Raw genomic sequence first — 18400 nt, 5'->3', positions numbered from 1 at the left:
AAAATTGAAATTTACAATTTTGTTTGGATGTATTTATTTTGTATTAAGAAAACAATTCATTTTATTATGTAGATCATACTAAATTAAAATATTTTAATATGAAAATATAACCGCAGATTACGTAAAATCTAAATAACAACTATGTGAACTTATTCTCAATATAAATAAGGGATTGATACCCCTCATCATTTAAAGCATTTAGTTCACATTTAGGTTTTTAATTTGGAATCATTATTTCTTGTATGGTTAATTACCAAACCATAAGAAATATAAACCCCGATTGAAAATTCAGTTACATAGGATGGACCATTGATATGAGTAGGGTATGGATACAAAGACAAATCGTGGTGGTTGGAGAGTTGAAAGCCCTCGTCAAGTCTTGGTTCTTCAATTCATGGGACCGTTTGATAGATTTTCTCGGTCCATCTCATGCATTGATAGACCGGAGAAGCTAGCCATGACTAATATCTTTCAAACTTGATGCATACATGGTTTAGTAATTTGTCGTGTGCCCTTATCTATATAGAGCTTTTTCACCTCAAAATATATCAAGTTTTTACTGCATGTGGTTGATGTTGGTGAAGTGGTGAATTATCTTACCCAAGCCAGGGTTTGGTTTTATGCTCGTATGGTTTCTTATTCCAATAAAATTGTGGGATCATAACCATCTACATTGAGTAATCACTAATAATGATATAGTATATGTTTGACAGAATGTGATGATTTAAATTTAACGTATTTCAATTTTTTCAATACAGATGCGAATAACTGTCTCACTCAAACTTTTCGAGCTTAAAGTGATTTATTTTATGTATGACAGTTACAACTCAACCCATTGCCACTCCTATCGACTCCCCAAGTCATCCCTATCTTGAGTATCTTCTTCTTTTTTCCTGGTTAATTGCAAATTTACCGAGTTGATTGGGAGCCTATCCTAATTACAAAGATTTGACTTATCATAAGTTGGAGGACCTTATCATAAATTTATAGTCGTTGATTGGTTTGATAGCGACAATAGCAAAGTGTTCTCCACTTAGATATGATTCTAAAAGAGCACCCACCACTTGAAAGTTGAAACACATGCTTCGTGAGCACTCAATCACGTCGCCAATCACGGACCTAAAACTTCATTCATTTTCTGTTATTCTAATTAAACTTCTCAATTAATTCTATAGTTTAAGTTGAAAGTTGAAACCACTGACTTTGGCTTCGAAGGCATTTCCGCTTTAAACGCATTGATTGGGAACTAGAAATTCTGTTCTCCTGTAACATATCACATACGTAATTGGCATTGATGTTTCTCCGATCCGTTTTGTTTGGAAATGTCAATCAAATGTTCTACCAGGGGAAGCAAAAGGAAATGACTAGCGTGTGAATAGTCGAGCTTTGTTTCGATAGGATGTGGTTTTCTTAGTTTGTTCAGTTTGGTAAAGTCTCGATCACTAAGCACACTTCTACACCCCTTAGTTAGAAGGGTCCCTCAACTGATATGGATGGGTACCAAACCACAGAATTCGTTCTATAATCTTTTGAAGCATCCAATGATCCAATGTTGATTCTAGACGGCTGGTGTGTTCGTACTTCGTACAGACATTTGATCAATTCTGGCTTGCAACTCCAAAGCAAGAACACAGGTTTCACCAGTTCATTACGAGGCTACAGTTAAAATAAAGCAAGATTGAAAACACACAAAATAACAGCAACAAGTCCGAGACCAAGGTTTCATTATCAGAGATTCTACTGGAACTCCTATTAGTTATGGACTTCTGGTTCAAATAATTTAGGAAGCCAGGTCTTTAGTTGTGAGGCTCATGCCTTTGATTGCCTTGCCTCATTGACTGTCTAAATGGGAGTCGCTCAGTTCCTCGGAGAGTTTCGACCTTAGTCAACATTCTTCGATCTGCTTAGAGATTCATTCCAACACATTTCGTTCAAACATGTGTTCCGAGAGACAAATTTTGTGGCCGATGCTCTTGCTCTTCAGATAGGACATCGATCAACATGTGTGAGATAATGCTTTCCCCCTCAGTGTTCTCAATGCTTTCTTCTAAGAAAACAAAGAAAGAAAAAGTCCAAAACCATGTATTCAACACTACCTAGCCTCACTGCATGTAGTCTGCATCCAATGAAGGACATAGAAGAATTTTAAAGTCAGGTTTTTAAATAATCATTGATTCCCAAAACCTTCTTAGTTCCAATAAAAATCAGTAATTGGGGATTGTATCTTAGATGGATTACAACTTTTTAAGCTTGTTCATGAAGAAACCTTCGGTCCAAGTTTCAATCTTCTTCCCTGATGCACTAATATCTTGTTTTAAGATTGCATTCATTCTCACATTTTTTAATGGAACCCACAGCAATGAAATATTCAATGTTGTAGATCTTGTTAAACACAGTAGAGAGCTGTTTAAAGTGATTGCCAGCAAGTGCTTAATTGGAAAATTAAGGAGAGTGTGCAGCTAGTTCCACATCCGGAACAAGGTAAAGCACGGGTCAAACTGCTTATTATAAAAGTGCTAGGGTTGGGATTCACTAACCATGATCCTTCAGGCAGAAACGGGATGTGATGAGTGGTCAATACTTGCATCGTGCGAGATGGGTGTCCGCTCATGCCTGGTTACGACAATTGGGCACCCTCATCTTAACCATCTGATCCCAATTTTTTAAATCAGTTTAAATTTAATTTTTTTTCTCCTCTTCAAAATTAGAATTAAATTAAAATTAAGTGAATTCTTTTTAAACATATAATTAATTGTTGAATCAAACTCATAAATTTATGGGAAAGACTTTTGGTTCTGGGAAATTAGAATTAAAAAAAGAACAAAAACAAAGAGATTGAAATGGAATGTTGGTGAACCTCAAAATTTCCCTCCGAGGAAACTTGTGGACTGGGCCCAGAATGATTCAGAAAATACATTTTTCTCTTTTGGGCTCCATACAAATCTCCAGATCATGAGAAACCACCAAACGAGTTATGGACAGTTTATTTCCAAGACATAAGTGACTCAAATTCATATAATCATTAAAGCCCAAATATGAATAGTAAAGCTCAATATGGTTTTATTTGAAAGAGCCATTTTCTATCCCAAAACCCAAATTGGAGCACCAACATCTTCCAAATTTGGGTATTTGGGTGGTAGAATCATTCCCTTCAGTCTTTCACTCTCACATGGAAGCTGTGGCAAACTGGCAACGAAAGCAACCTTCCACCATTGTTCTCAATATGCAAACATGAGTTTGGAAAATGAAATTGATTTTTTGAATTGAACTTTTTCTTTCTTTTCAATCTTGTCATGGAAATGACACACTAAAACTTAGCTGGAATTGGAGCCAGATATCAATCACCCAAAGATTTGAGTAGTGTGTGATTTTTTTTTTTGGCTACACCTCCATTGATATTTTATTAAATAAGAAAAGAAAAAATACAACCAACGAGAATGAGACATAAGACCTAACTCTTTAAGAAAGAAACAAGAATAACTGAATAACTATACCAATAAAAAAATAAGAGATCGGACAAACGTGAGGGAAACCAGGTATCTGTACCGATCAAGAATAACAAGATTGTGTGATCTTGTTAATAACCCAAACAATAACCAAAATTTTTTTGGTAATGAATATAATACTTTTTCTTTAAAGCAGATGGATGGTGTTTAATTAGCCCTAGTTGGCTAGTTGGGCCATTGTGTGAGTGGGCAAGATTAATAAACTTTCCCCAGGAGAGGCCTTATCTTGGTTAATGGTTTGGACTTTAGCATCTTCAGGTATCAATTTAATTTGATAATGATGCATGCCTTGCCTTAAGAGCATAGACCACTTGGCCCACACGTTTTAAAAACCGTGTAGATGAGGTACGTAATAAACCACCAACTTCCGTATATCCATATATCTTCCTTGCAAGTTACAAAACATCATTCACTCATATCTAAAATTGGTTTCGTGCTAAGACGTGTGATTCTGATTCACAGTGTGATCATATATGTATGTCGAATATCAAGAGATCGAACGTGTTCTATTATTTTGCATTGCAATATTTATGGGTCAACCTCATGCCAACTAAGTTTGCGACTTGCTTTAACCACAAATCCATTAAGACTTTAGTCGACCAACTAATCCTCATTATTAAACAAACTTTAATCACAAGTTGATCTATAATTTAACGGTTCACATTTCCGTTAAAGATGCTATTAGGGCTGGCAAGAAGTTTGGCTTGCTGTGAGGGTAATAGCCTAATGGGGAAGTGAAGTTTTTACATGACAGAGCATACTACATTTTTAAAAGTAAAAAAACGAAACGGGGCCGACCAACCCAAGTATCCAACCTCCTTAGATGGACGGTACCATATGAGCATTGCGTATTTGCACTAAAGCAATGGTAGCTTGAAGCCTTTTCTTTTTCTATCTTGAACTTTGGAGAGTGAGTGCTTTGAGTCCATAGTTTCTTATAATGCTAATTAACAATGTTCATGTTCAGCTAGGATTACGAGATTGGAAATTTAACACGTCTTCTAGTTTTAGTTCTACGTATTTGTAACAATATACCAATCTAGACACAAATTATAAGGTACTCTAGAATCACCACATAATCATGTAAGCTAATTAGTTTTTATAGGTTTCTCTGCCTAATCGGTGTGATAAAATTCAGATATTAGATTACAAGGAGCATGTGTGATCATCATGTGTTTAATACACGTTCTTGAATGTTATTAACTTGGATTAAGTACTATGTTATTGATGTTATGTTGTGGTCAGAAACTACAAAATAATTTCTTATACCTAAAAATAAATAAATTATTGGAAAATTAACCTCCGATCATTTATTAATAAATGGATGTAATACGAAAGTAAAATGCGTCATAAATAATAATAATGAATGTCATCAAATTGTGATACATAGTAGCCTTCTTTTATTTATTTTGGCTATACCGTGGAGCCCCATTTAGTTAAACTTATGCTTCATATTGCATGCACCAACTTAATTAATGTTTTAGCATGGATGTTACAATTTTCAGTCTTAATCGAAAAATTGATGATTAACAAGTGTCCCGTTTAATCAAAAAAGGTAGCCCTCCAATTTAATTGTATCACTCATGATCTTTGTAAAGCAAATCCACGTACACTTAATTTACAGCCTGTATTCTGCTGTAATGAAATATTTTCTTTGAAGGTATAGCCTCCCTAAAATTTTTGGTAATGCTTATAATCTACGTACTAGTGGATAGTAATTTATTAATCTCCATAGTAATAACACATCCCTAACCCTCTACCTACCACGCTAGCGTAGCTCACTATAAATACCTTCTCACTCTAACCTCTATAACACACACCCAAAACGTTTCAGAAACCGGCCAGTTCTACACTTGGTGCTGTTCCGTTCATCTCCATCCAACTATCTCTTGTCGTTCTCCGTGAAAATGAAGCTCGTCGTCGCAACATTCATGCTTGTTTGCCTTGTTCTCGGCTCATCTGTGTTTGAGACCACAATGGCTGGTTCACGTAAGCTTCTTTCTTAGCTTATCATCTTGATATTGTTTCCTTAATTTGTTTCGAGATCTCTTTGTTTTCGACGCTGTGGATTGTGTTCTTGACTACAGTTTGGTTTGATGTGCAGCTTTCTGCGACTCAAAGTGTGGGGTGAGATGTTCGAAAGCTGGATACATGGATCGGTGCTTGAAGTACTGTGGAATATGCTGCGAGAAATGCAACTGCGTTCCTTCTGGGACTTACGGAAACAAGGACGAATGCCCTTGCTACAGGGACCTCAAGAACTCCAAGGGAAACCCCAAGTGCCCTTAATCTCCGACAACAAACAACTTCATCCATGGTGGTTGCTTTTATCTGTGGTGTTGGTATATCTATATTTGTGTACTCGGTTACTAGCTCGGACCCGTAAAAGAAAATATTAACAAAAGTTAATGCACATAGAGCTATATAAGTAGTTTAATTATTTCATTCCGGTGTGAATAAGCGGAGGTCCGTACCGTTATATGTTATGAATTTCACTGTTTCAGGCTTGTTGTAGCCAGCTGTTCTCTTTCGATCTTTTTTTAATTTTTAATTTTTTAAATTTCGGTTTGGTTTCTGTTCGGAACTCTAATCCAAGACCAACTCTAATTGTTCAAGCGAATGAAGCAGTATGCCAGTTTCTAAGCAGTAATTAGTAATAACTAGCAAGCCTAGATGAGATGTTCCACTAAGTCAGGCTTCTTAAAAGTTCATATCTCGTACGTATAGAGCAGGACCATCTGGTAGTTGCTTTGTTTTGGTTTTGTTCGACATTGAACTGATTGAAGCATGAAAGATCTGCCTTCCTAGCTAGGACAATACTACAATTGACTGAAAAAGAATCAGGTTAGTACTATCCAGCTGTTTTAAATATGAAAAGAAAAAAACAAAATTTAGGTGGATGGGACTGGGATTTTACCGTCTAAGGACAAAATATAACACATATATCAGTTAGTTTATATAGGAATAGTTATGGTAAAAGAGACTGCATAAAATCTTTGTCAAAAAACCCTAGCGTGCCTCCGCGACCTACTCTCTTCTTCAATTGACCTTCTAGCTCGTCCGACTACGCTGCCATGCCGAGTGGGCCTCTGGCTTTGCCGGTATGAGCCGTGTGGTCGGACGGGACTAGTTTTTTTCTAGGATGCACCTAGATGTGTTCATGACCTGGATCTGGTTTGGTGATCATCGATTTCGATTTGGTTACGGGCTGGCGAGGGGATCAGGAGATTTTGGCTACTGCAGGAAGCATGAGGGGTGCAATCTAATGGGATCTCGATTTGCCAGAGTATATGCTCAAATGCAGATGGGGTGGCTGTGTGGATTGGTTATGGTGACGAGATGAGTCTGGTTCGGCTGGGTTGATGTGCGTTGGTGGGGTGGTCACTCGGCATGCGACTGAGACGGTGACTTCGATTAGTGGCTACTTCGACTGCGTTTTTGGCTAGTGGTGCTGGTGCTTTGCTCGTCGCCAAGGTTCTGGGCTAATCCTGGTGGTTGGGTTTGGGTGGTTGGGTTTGGGTGCTTGGGCTTTGTCCTTGGCCAGTGTGATGTCCCGGAAATTCATATTTATTTTCCGAGGATTATCCAGAATCTAAATTGTGATTATTGGACGGTTTTGTGGCTCGTGGATGGAGCGGAAGTGTTTCGGGCGAATAATTATTAGAAGAATATGGTTTTAGGGGGGTTGCAAAGGTTGACTTTTTATTCGTTGGAATTCTCCGAAACCTTTCTTCACGAAAGTTGTAGAACGCGTCAATACGAGTTCATGGACATGTGGAACGCGAAAATCGGAGCTCGTATGAAGAAGTTATGGCTTTCAGGAAAAGTTTCCGTTTTAGTATAAATAGAGGATTTCCGGAAATTATTTCATAATTCCAAGTTTCCTTTTCCAGAAACTCTCTTCCTCTCTCTTCTCTCTCGACTGATACCTTTAGTATCGAAGAAACCCGGCTGACCTGACCCGAACTCGGACGATCCGACCCGGCTTTTCCGACGACCTCTTCCGGTGAAACCTTCCAGATCGGTTCGTCGTTGTCGTCCGCTCCTCCCTGTGGTGTCCTCTAGCGGCGATTCGCGGTGGTAACAACGCTAGAAGACAGCGAAGTTTGGTGTATTCGGACCCGGTCGGAAAACCCAGTTCCCGCGACGTCGTGACTTCATGCTTCCTGTTGTGAGTTTATGGAAGCCTTCCTGATCGATCTATGGTGTTTGTTTGAATCGATTTACGTGGAAATCGGTTGAACTCAGATTTAGCAAAAATCCAAATCTTGTGAGGTAGTTTTCGACCCTTTATGCTTGTTTTCTTACTTCGAGCTAGTTATGAAAATTCACAAGCATGCTTAGATGAACAGCTTTGATGTTGGGAGTTTTGTAAAATATTGAGTTTTGGCAGGCGGCGGTGCGCCACCGCCTGTGGTGGCGTTCTGGTGGCTTTCCGGCCATGTAGGGAACTGTTTTTGGTATTATATATGTTCTACTTGTTGATACGAGCGTTTCAATATATAATATGAAAATTTTGGAGCTCGTATGAATTTGTTATGATTTTTACGGTTTCATACCGGTCAATTTATTCGATCCGTGAGGATTTGAGCTTCCGATCGACTTGTGGTTGAGACATATCGATCGTGGAAGTATTCCGGAGACTTTGGGAGGTCTCGGATGTGGTTTCACCTCTATTGGCGTCACTTTAGGAATTTTAGTTCGATTTAGGGTTTCGAACGTTATTCCTTGTGTTTCAGTGATTGAATCAAGGTTGTACTTTCCTTAGGTACTTGACGAAGTATCCTTGGACGGTTGTTTTGCAGTTTGGCTGCTTTGTTCTTTATTGAAGACGCAGCGAGAGTTTCGAGGTGAGTAATCTCACAAGGTTCATTTACGAACGGAATTACCATTATTGTTTTAGCGTTAATTGTTTAACTGCAAACTATAGTTGGTATTAGTAGGCATTCCTGAGCGAATAACTACGTCTATATATATATATATATATATATATATATATATATATATACGTGAAATATATATATTCTTGTGAATGATGTGTGATGAATAATATGCATGATGGTGCTCATATTATTGTTGAAGGTGACTTTTGAAGAAACAATATTGTGGAAAAATATGTTTTCTATTGTTTGAAAATTATTAAGTTTGATGTTACATTTTTGAGTCAGGCGTAACTCATTTTAACTGTATTGGTCCTTGTACCAAGAGCCACAGATGGTGAGCAGGGATAGGGAAAGCCGAAACTAGATGTTTGTAACGTTTTTAGGTCGGGTGTGACTTACTTAACGGTTGATTCTAAGACCACATAGGGTCTGAAGATCATATGTCACAGATGGTAACCGAGGTAAGGAATTGGGGAATCACGCCTTTGGCCGGACGAGTGGCTACGTTCAGTTAGAGATCTAGTCTATTGCCATTGTACATCATGGGGGGTAGCGGAGAGCTATCTGATGCTGATGAGTACGTGTTTTAAAAGGTAGTTTAGGGGATTCTTTCTTTTAAATATCCGGGGAGGACGTGCGTATCATATTTAATTGTCAGAGATTTAATTATTATGATTTTGTCACGGGGTGACTTCTGTTGGTTTGAGAATGTGTTTTAAAAGGGAGTTTCGGGGATTCTTTCTTTTGAATGTCCGGGGAGGACGTGTGTATCATATTCTATTTGTTAGGTTAATGATAGATATGATTGATGTGCGTAGATGTTTTGTCCAGGTTGGATCGATTTGTTGTTGTGTTCAGGTTGGATCGATTTATCATATTGAATTGTTAGGTTAATGATTATATGATTTGGGTCACGAGGTGACTCGTGTTGTTTTCTTTTGGGAAAAGAATGTATTGTGTTGATTTGAGAATGTGTTTTAAAAGGGAGTTTCAGGGGTTCTTTCTTTTAATTGTCCGGGGAGGACATGTGTATCATATTCTATTTGTTAGGTTAACGATAGATATGATTGATATGCGTTGATGTTTTGTCCATGTTGGACCAATTTGTTGTTGTATCCAGGTTGGATCGATTTATCAATTTGAATTGTTAGGTTAATGATTATATGATTTGGGTCACGGGTTGACTCGTGTTGTTTTCTTTTGGGAAAAGAATGTGTTGTGTTAAGAAACAAATTTTGTTGGCTTTGCCATTGTATGACTTCCTCTATGTAGTAAACTCTGAGGAATACTTACGTTTTATTTTGTTGTTGCCAATTTAATTCGTAAGTTGTGTAATATGTGACTTTGTGGAGCGGGTCAATATTAGAATTGTGGGTTCAGGGCATCAGTATGTACTTAGTTTAATGAGAAAAAGTTTTCAGGTATTTTGTATTGATGGCTGAACGATGACGTGTGTATAATTATGGGGTTATATATCGATTTTTATTTATGTTGGACCTCTTGTTTTAGTTTTCTTGCCTAGCCTTTCTAGTGGACTTAGGGGTTTCTGCCTATTCTAGCTTTTTCTCTAGTTTAGCCTGTCACATGGATTTTGATTTTTTTTCTGCTTAATTCTTAGTTTCTCTAGTTGTACACCAATTAAGGTCTTTAGGCGACTAGATTTACTATTTTAGGGGAGTTAAGTTGTGAGGGTTTGGGTCATTTGATTTTTAGGCTCGAATAAGTGAGCTCATTTTGTTTACAATGAGGGTTACTTGTCATACTACTTGACGGCTTATGCCATTTATGATTTTGGTGTGAGACAGCATATGTTGTACGTGCCTTTTGGTTATGGATAAATTAATGAAATTATCCTTTCCTCAAGAAAAAAAAAAAAACATATCAGTTGGGTAAAAGTAAGTAATTAAGTTTCTTGTAACAATTACCAGATGAAATGTATCACATCATCATATCATATCTGAGTAATGAAATGATAATGAGATATGCAAAGTTACAGATAGAACTAACAACATTTATTTATAGGACCCATGTCATCAATGTCATGATAATAAGGTTTGAAATTCCTGACTTTAAATTTACGAAATTTTTGATAAATTTTTTGAAAAAGATTGACAAATATTGATACATAAAAATAATCACTCAAATATTAATAAAATTAAATTATGAAAACTTAGATAATTTTAGAAAAATATAAACCTTTAGTACCAAAACATGCAACTGATGTCGTCTCATGTTGTTCTTGAATTGTTACATCAAATACATCAAATGTTTTGCTTGTAGGACGATGATGATAATTCTAACTAACAAATAAGAAATACATGCTGTTCTGTAACCAAAGAAAGTAAGATGCCGTTAGACTTAGAACCAATCCAATGAGTTTAGTCCACGGTCAATGAAGATTTTAATTAAGAATGATCGTAGCAGTGACCTAAAGTTCTTCACAGAAATAAAAAAATAAAAAAGAGCATTGACCTAAAGAACCGTGCTATAGCATTGACCTATTGATTTAACAATGTTGCTGGCTCCAGCAGTGGTAGCTATTTATAAATAATATACTATATTTTTTCGAATCATAAACTGACATGTAGACAAAAGAGGAGAGAGAAATTTAACTTTTGATTTAGATATTTTTTTTTTGAAAGGATTTGATTTTATTAGATAACAAAGCCATGAATAAACAGGCCAGAGTCTAACAAAACTTACATAAGAAGAGCCGGAACAAACCGGATGTCCTATCTAAGTCACACCTAAACTCATTAAAGTCTAAATGGTTGCTCGCTGAAACAGCAAGCCAACAAACTAAGCAAGAATAAACTCACTTCCTAAGGCAAAATCATTCATCTAGTCTAATCTGCCAGCACTCAATTGTGGTACACATATCAACTAGAAACATCTTAGAAAAGCATATAGAAATCACTCCTGCTTGAGAAGGCTTGAAGTTCAGAATGTCTTGAAATTTTTGATATCTTAAGCAAGCACCTGCTCTTTCCCCTTAGGGTTAGAGCTTGTACTTACCTCAGACTCATCAGCAGCCAACAACCTCGGCATCAGGTTGGTCTTCTTGCTCTTCATCTTGTCAGATTCTCCATCTTTTTTTGCATTCTTCCCTTTTCCTGCTGTCCCATATGGTAGTTTGTTGACACTACCAATTGGGCGTCTCCTCTTCCTCTTAGGCTGTTCGATAGTATTGGAAGGTCCCTCTAGTAATCCCATGTTCACTGCATCCAGATTGTTCTTGCCAATAGCAAGACTCAAACGGAGTTTTTTAGGAGAGATTGTTACCTCATCATCTTCCCGAATCCTACGTAGTCCGATGATTGGGTTCTCATTGAGTCTTGGTTCAGGCAGTTCCCGAACCTGTACCTGCCTCTTGTGTCGTCGCATGTTCATCACCGATTGAGGAATAAGAGCTTCTGGTATACTCCTTGGCACCTGAGCTTTGAATATTAGGGTTTGGTTATTGATCACCACCCTAGTAGAATGAGGGTTCAGTACAGGTTGTTCCCGCATGACAGCTAAGGCCGTGGGTGGTGCTACTGCCCCCATCGGTGTATCATTGTCTTCAACTAGTTCCGGCCCGGAGCAGGGGAGGCCAACATGAGTAACCAATCCACAAGTGCCGCAGCGACCGAAAATCTTGTCATACCTAAACTGGACTTCATCTTCTACCCAGAATCGACGACGGAACAACAGAGGTTTCACATAGTCGATCTCAACCCGAATACGCATGACTCGATTCCTGAATGCCGGACGATCAATTTCCTTGAGGTCACCAATCGTGTTGCCAATGAGGCGCATAATGCGCTCCGATCTGAATGCCGGTGGTATTCCTTGTAGCGTCATCCAGTACGATGACTTTGTGAGGGGTACATCCACCGCCGAGCTGACACCGTCATACAATGAAAGGGCTATCGGAGCTCTGTTATAGCCCCATGGTCCGCCTTTCCAGACACGATCTACATCAGATGGGTCTGTGAAGGAGAGCAAAACTCTATCATCTTCTCCGACTTCCTCCACCCGGAGGTTGCCATTAATCCTCCATGCAGCTCGAAACATGCCTAGGAATGATCTGCGAGAGTATTCCCTTGTCGTAAGGAGTTTGCCAATCATGAACGCTTCAGGTTGTCTCAATCCCTTGGATGGGCGCAGATCCACCGGTTTCTTCCCGTCAGCCAGGGCTAGGGAGGAGGCCAGGTGAGCTGCCATTGCATCGATCGTTGTCATTGACGTGACAAAGAGAATAAGCTACGCAAGAGGCTAAAAAAACCCTAACCCTAGGTTAGAGAGAGCGGCTGCGACTTGTTACTTTTGCTTTAGATATGCATAATTCTCTAGCTAAATATAGCTAGCCAATTTCGCTAAAACTAAATTTAACTTAGCTATAGCTAGTCTGTTGGAGTTAAATTTTGCTTTAAAAATAATTATATATAACTACAATTTGAATTTAACTAGTCTGTTGGAGATGCCCTTACATTGGTAGTTTCAAGCTTTCTGATTACAAAATGGACGCAAATAACTAGGGGAAAAACAGTTTTAAAAAAAAAAAAAAAAAAAAAAGGTAAAGTTGAATCTGTGATCTCTTCTTTTGGTTCAATAGAAGGGTCACTAAGGCCTTGGGACACCTAAAACAAATTCACCACCCTCACTGTTTATCACTTGTTCTTCAGAACTTACACCGTGAAGTGACAGAATCAAGGATCATCTGTATTATGTTACCTATTCGCCTTTCCACTTTCCTATACTGTACACTGAATGTACAGTTAATGAGTCACCGAGGGATTGTGCATTTAATCTCCCCATCAGCTTCACTGCACCCATATGTACAGTTCCAAAGCTAAGTCTACGACTCTAAAGCAGTATCTCCGCAGAGAAATTCTAACTGCTCCCCAAAATAAAGAGTTTCATTTAAGGGGCTGAAGTTCTTGCTCTGCAACAACCGCACCAACAACGCCATCAACAGGCTCATAAGTCATGCCCTGTCGCGATCTGTATCTCCAAACCAACCATGTCCCTAATGCTAATAGTCCAAGAACCGAGGCAACTGAAACTCCAACTGCCACCATCCAAGAATGTTGCTCCCACCATGACCTGCAATTCTCCGGAACAATCCAATTATAAGAATGAAAATCATTTGCACAAAATCATTTGTAGCAAACTTCCAACAATTTATACTTCCAATTAATGCTAGAACCAGATGAGTGAGAAGCAATTGTGAAGTGAATGGAAAATAAAAGGAAAAAAGAAAATAACATACCGCTTTATTTGAGGTTCAACTTTCAATTTGACCAGCTGATAACTCCCAAATTTATGGGGAAGCTGCATCTGATGTTCCCTTAAGCGCCGAATTATGTTCTGAAATCAACAAGAATTAGGTTAACACTATAGTCAGCAGATGGAAAAGGCTCCAATTGCAGCGCATGTACTACTGCAACAGAATAGTAAATACCATTGCTTTGGTAGTAGTAAAGCTATTGGCAGATTCATCAGGTACGATAGTCCACTTAATGAGTAAATCATTTCCTGAAATAGTGTAGTTCCTCAAGTGAACCTGAAAAAGAAATTGTGTTGCCAATGCGAATTTAATCCAAGATATACAAGAGCAAAGAATATTAAGTGATACTAGCAGACTAAAGAGTAAGGACACAATAGTAGGAATCAATTGAGTTATAGTAGGTTAAGGATGAAGATAAATGATCCTAAAATTAAGTTTCTATTGGTCCAATGATAAGAGTAAGGGTCAAACACACAGCATAAAGAAAAACTTGATTTGTTTATTTTTAATATTGTTATATCTCCTCAAGGGAGGTTTAAAACATTTTGTCTTGTTTAATTAGAAACGGCTAGACTGAATTCTGGAAGTTATAGTTGAGCTTATGTATACTTCACTATTAAGATGCTGCATTGTTAGGGAACCAGGACCCCTCAGCCCCCATGAAGAAGCACCTTCCTAAGACAGCAAGTGGCAATAAAATGGGAAGAATGGAAGTACCTGACAGGATGATGGGGACTAAAATCTACTTCATGCACATTAAACTTTAAATCAAAAGATAAAACAGCTCAACCCTACCTGAGAAATATCGACTTCCAGCTCATGGGCAATAGACTCTGCGAGTTCTGTGAAGTTGGGTTTCATAGAGTTGCTGATGTTGAGCATCATATCGAAACTTATCTGCCCTATTTGAAGTTCACCTACATATCAAATGTTTCTGAATTGCCAAAGTTGCTGAGGGAAAAGTATACTCAAATGCATGACAATTGAGGTTATCCTCTATACATATGTGTGTGTCTGTGTGTATTAAAGGTCATATCATTTCATGATACCAGAACAGAATTACTTAACGTGCTCAAAAGAATCTTGGCTTCAACTACCTAATCGTAAAGGAGTCGACCTAACAGATACCAAATTCAGGACCAAACAATTATAAGTCCAGTACTAACAACTCAAGTAAAAATGATGGTTTGAACCAAAGCTAACTGGGGTCATATTGGACTCCAAATCAAGGGCAAAGATAATTACAGATCAGCTAAAGTGGCACTTTTGAGAAATAAACAAATTGATGGCACAATCAGCACCTTGAAAATTTAGTGGTAGTAGTAACCACCATGATTCTTGAACCCAGTGTGTTGGATCATGTATGCATACTACCTTATTGCTTCCATGAAATTAGTACACAAAAGACTAAGCTTGAACAGACATAACATAACAACAATCTTTTTCACATTAACAGATGCAACTATCTTCTCCATTTATCATATAATGCAGCTCTTCATATTCTGGCCTTTGGAACCTAGGAGTAACTAATCGCTCAATCTACCTGGAAGATCAGTTTGAGGCAATCCAGCTGGGGCGATGTCAGGAGCAATCCCTCCACTCATATTCCCGTCGTTAGAAGATGGGGCCTGAGCATTCTCATGATTTAAACTCTTCCATAGTTCAGAACAATTGGTTTTCCAAAAGCCAATCTTATTGTCCGCTCGATCGTATGTCACAAGGGTATTACGTACAAGAATTCCTGTCCAATCCAACAAACATAAAGTAAGCTACAACACTGGTTCAAAGCATTTGTTATTACAATATGTACAAAACACATTGCTCACATAAGAATGTAAATATATATATATATATATATATATATATAGAGAGAGAGAGAGAGAGAGAGAGAGAGAAAGGAATCTCACATACCTCCTAAAAGAGTGGTTGAATCCCCATTTTCAAAAATTCCCAGGCAATAAGCCCCGCTAACCTTCGTATGCTTTTGAGAGTAACAATGGCACAAAAAACACAGAAAAACCAATAAATCAAACATTATATGTTCATTAAAGACCATAAAGATCAGGCAAATGAGTTGTGTGCAACATGATGAGTTTAAAGCAGAAAACGAGAAGGTGATGCATGTGAGATGAAAGTACAATAGTTATAAATGTGCAGAAAAGCAGATACTTGTACTAAGTTTCCTTATTAAAACAATTTTAATGATTAGAGTAAGTTTGACATTTTCTAAATGATTTTCTACATGATGATTGACAAAGAGAGTTCAAAATATTATAGATAAAGAAACAGAAATTAGATATTCAACAAACAAAGGCCTCAAAAACCATTTTCAAGCACATTTTCCATTAAATAAGTCTTTCATGATTTCCCAAAGACATGCTCAAGTAAAATACTAATCAAATTACCGGAAACAAATAGTTCTCGGGAGACAGTGAAAACTTCTGTCCCTTGCTGAATATCATATCAACCTGTGGAAAAACTTTTGATAGTTGGGTGACATCCCTAAAACACAATTCAATGTTAAACTTTTAGATTTAAGGGAAGAAAAAAAAAACTTTCAGTAAATAAAGGTACATAACTTGATGTGAATATCCTAGAGGATTACCTTCCAGCACCTGAAAAACAGATATCTTTATAATTTGGGTCAGGACCATGGACTTGTTTGAGGAAATGAGTTTCCTTCATAATCTGCACATTACCAAAAGAAAAACATACCACACTTAATTGTTGAAAGCCTGTTTACAATACAGATGGACTGCAAAGTGAATAACCTCATTTGAATTTGTTCCTCAAGTTATTGGTTTAAGTTTTTATACTTAGTTAACAATAAAACACCTTTTTTTTTTCCTTTAAAAAAAAAAAAATCAGGAACCAAACTTAAACTTTTCAATAGGTATCTAAAAGAAGCTTGACTTTAGATAATACAAAGAGAATCACCAAAAAACAAAAAAAACACAGAGACATGAGGAAACTGAAAAGATTAAGTCTTACAGCATCCTTAAATGCAATAAAAGCATCCTTTGGAAAGTATGCATATGTCGTTCCACTATCCAAGACAGTTCCATGCTTTTCATCAAACACCTTCGGGTTTAACTTCAAAGCCTTTCCAGCCACATGTATCTCCTTCAGTTCAATATTGTAATATGGACTGTTGCCCCAAAACTAAAGTGTATGTGTGAGATGAACAAAACACATTACTCGGTAAAACAAACTAAATTAAAGGCATTATAAAAGTATGTACCTGCGAAAGGGATCAGAATGGGTAAACACCATATCCGGGGGGGATTTAATCCCACCTAGAACCATAGCACCCCCACCTACACCCATTCCTCCATAACACAATGAAAATGAATCACTAATAACACCCTTATCAACAAGCTGGTCCATGACGCTAAGCTGACCACGACCCAAACCCATTATGCCGTCGGCACGTTGGCTGTAAAGATCACCGGTTTCAATATTCTCGCAACCAAAAACAGCACGCTGGGGCACAAGTGCACTCTCATTGCCAAAAGAAATGACATCCTCACCAAGCACACCACTGCTGGAGCTCTGCTCAGCATAGCGCCTCTCATAAGTGCATTGGTTTCCTTTATCGTCACAGTTGCAATTGATATTACACTTTACAGGTTGGTACGTGCTAGATAAATCGGGTTGAAACCTAGGGTCCTGCATAGCAACAATTGCTCAGCTTGCACGCATATGAACTAATACTAATAATATCAAACATTCGAACAAAGCGAAACTAAATTAGAGCTTTAACACACAAGTTGAATAAACCCTGGACCAATTGAAGGAAATCTAGCTAAGTCAAGCATGGAAATGAAGCCGAACCTGATGGTTACCGCAGGCTTCACAGTCAGAGCAAGGCACATAAGTGACAGTACTCCCCGTATCCACAATCAGAGCGAACATCTGAGGCGGTGTCCCAATCCACAGCCGCGTCGTGTAGTACCTGATTCCAATTCCAAGTTCCACAACCTTCAATTCACTACCATTACAAATACCCAAGCTGAAAAATTGAGGAGAGAGAGTCAAACCCGTTGGTAAGGAGATCATCGTGGAGCCTCATGTGCGCGTTCGGCTCCGATCTCTGGAGACGCCGACCGTCGAAGGCTCGCCGGTGGTGGCGAGCGTCGTCGGGGGAGGAGAGATGGAGAGGAAGGATCATCGGACGGCGTTGATCATCGGCGGTTGAAGCAAACGCGCCACAAAAATTGAGTAGGACGGAGCAAATTAGAAGGAGGACCACCAACCTCCGAGGAGCCATGAGGTTCCGATTTGAAGTCCGGAGAGGACCTTGGAGAGAAAAGTCCTCAGTCTGCTCCCACGATTTGAGAAAACAAGGAATTTTTCATTTTTCATTTTTATTTTTTTGTTTGTTTTTGTTTATATAGCTTTCGGCCTTTTGGGGACTGGAATTTGCGGCGGGTTCTGTTTCGGTTGAATTTAAGATTGCCCAATCTGGTAGCGCCACGTCAGCTTGATAACAGTTAAAAATTAAAGTCTCGGAATTTGAATACTGTACTTTCATGTATTGTTGACCAAAATATATAAAAGAGAATATCCTTTCATATTTGGGAAGTTCATCGATCGATGAAAATTATTCTATACACTGACATTGCAAATGATCCAACATAAGTAAAATGATCTCAACCTTTGATATTAATATTCAATATTTTTATTAATAACCTAAGAGTGTATTTAATATAATCTAACCATCTATTTATATCGGTGCG

General features: G+C 38.0%; 2 protein-coding genes and 1 non-coding gene across 4 annotated transcripts; 2 read left to right on the top strand and 1 right to left on the bottom strand.

The window, feature by feature from the left end:
* The first annotated feature begins 2558 nt into the window (after positions 1–2558).
* LOC112174901 lies at positions 2559–2657 on the top strand. The gene has a single exon (XR_002926213.1). It is a non-coding gene; the product is annotated as a small nucleolar RNA Z279/snoR105/snoR108 (small nucleolar RNA).
* A 2651-nt stretch (positions 2658–5308) lies between these two features.
* LOC112173315 (peamaclein) lies at positions 5309–6036 on the top strand. The gene is made up of 2 exons (XM_024310927.2): positions 5309–5495; positions 5611–6036. The coding sequence occupies exons 1-2, from the start codon at positions 5414–5416 to the stop codon at positions 5793–5795; spliced, it is 267 nt and encodes an 88-aa protein (XP_024166695.1). The 5' UTR covers positions 5309–5413; the 3' UTR covers positions 5796–6036.
* A 7036-nt stretch (positions 6037–13072) lies between these two features.
* On the bottom strand, positions 13073–18037 carry LOC112173681 (aspartic proteinase 39). Of its 2 annotated transcripts, none has more exons than XM_040509781.1 (12): positions 17702–18037; positions 17496–17616; positions 16903–17330; positions 16653–16809; positions 16267–16349; positions 16067–16163; positions 15573–15642; positions 15205–15402; positions 14457–14563; positions 13836–13937; positions 13644–13741; positions 13073–13477 (listed from the first exon to the last, which is right to left on the bottom strand). In XM_040509781.1, the coding sequence occupies exons 1-12, from the start codon at positions 17929–17931 to the stop codon at positions 13291–13293; spliced, it is 1878 nt and encodes a 625-aa protein (XP_040365715.1). In that variant the 5' UTR covers positions 17932–18037; the 3' UTR covers positions 13073–13290. The 2 variants fall into 2 exon arrangements, with proteins under 2 accessions (XP_040365715.1, XP_024167131.1); XM_024311363.2 differs by having other exon boundaries at positions 14457–14578; positions 17702–18036.
* Positions 18038–18400: the final 363 nt, after the last annotated feature.

The sequence above is a fragment of the Rosa chinensis genome, chromosome 6 (assembly GCF_002994745.2).
Source record: "Rosa chinensis cultivar Old Blush chromosome 6, RchiOBHm-V2, whole genome shotgun sequence".
NCBI lineage: Eukaryota > Viridiplantae > Streptophyta > Magnoliopsida > Rosales > Rosaceae > Rosa > Rosa chinensis.
This window is presented reverse-complemented; position numbering and strand designations above follow the sequence as displayed.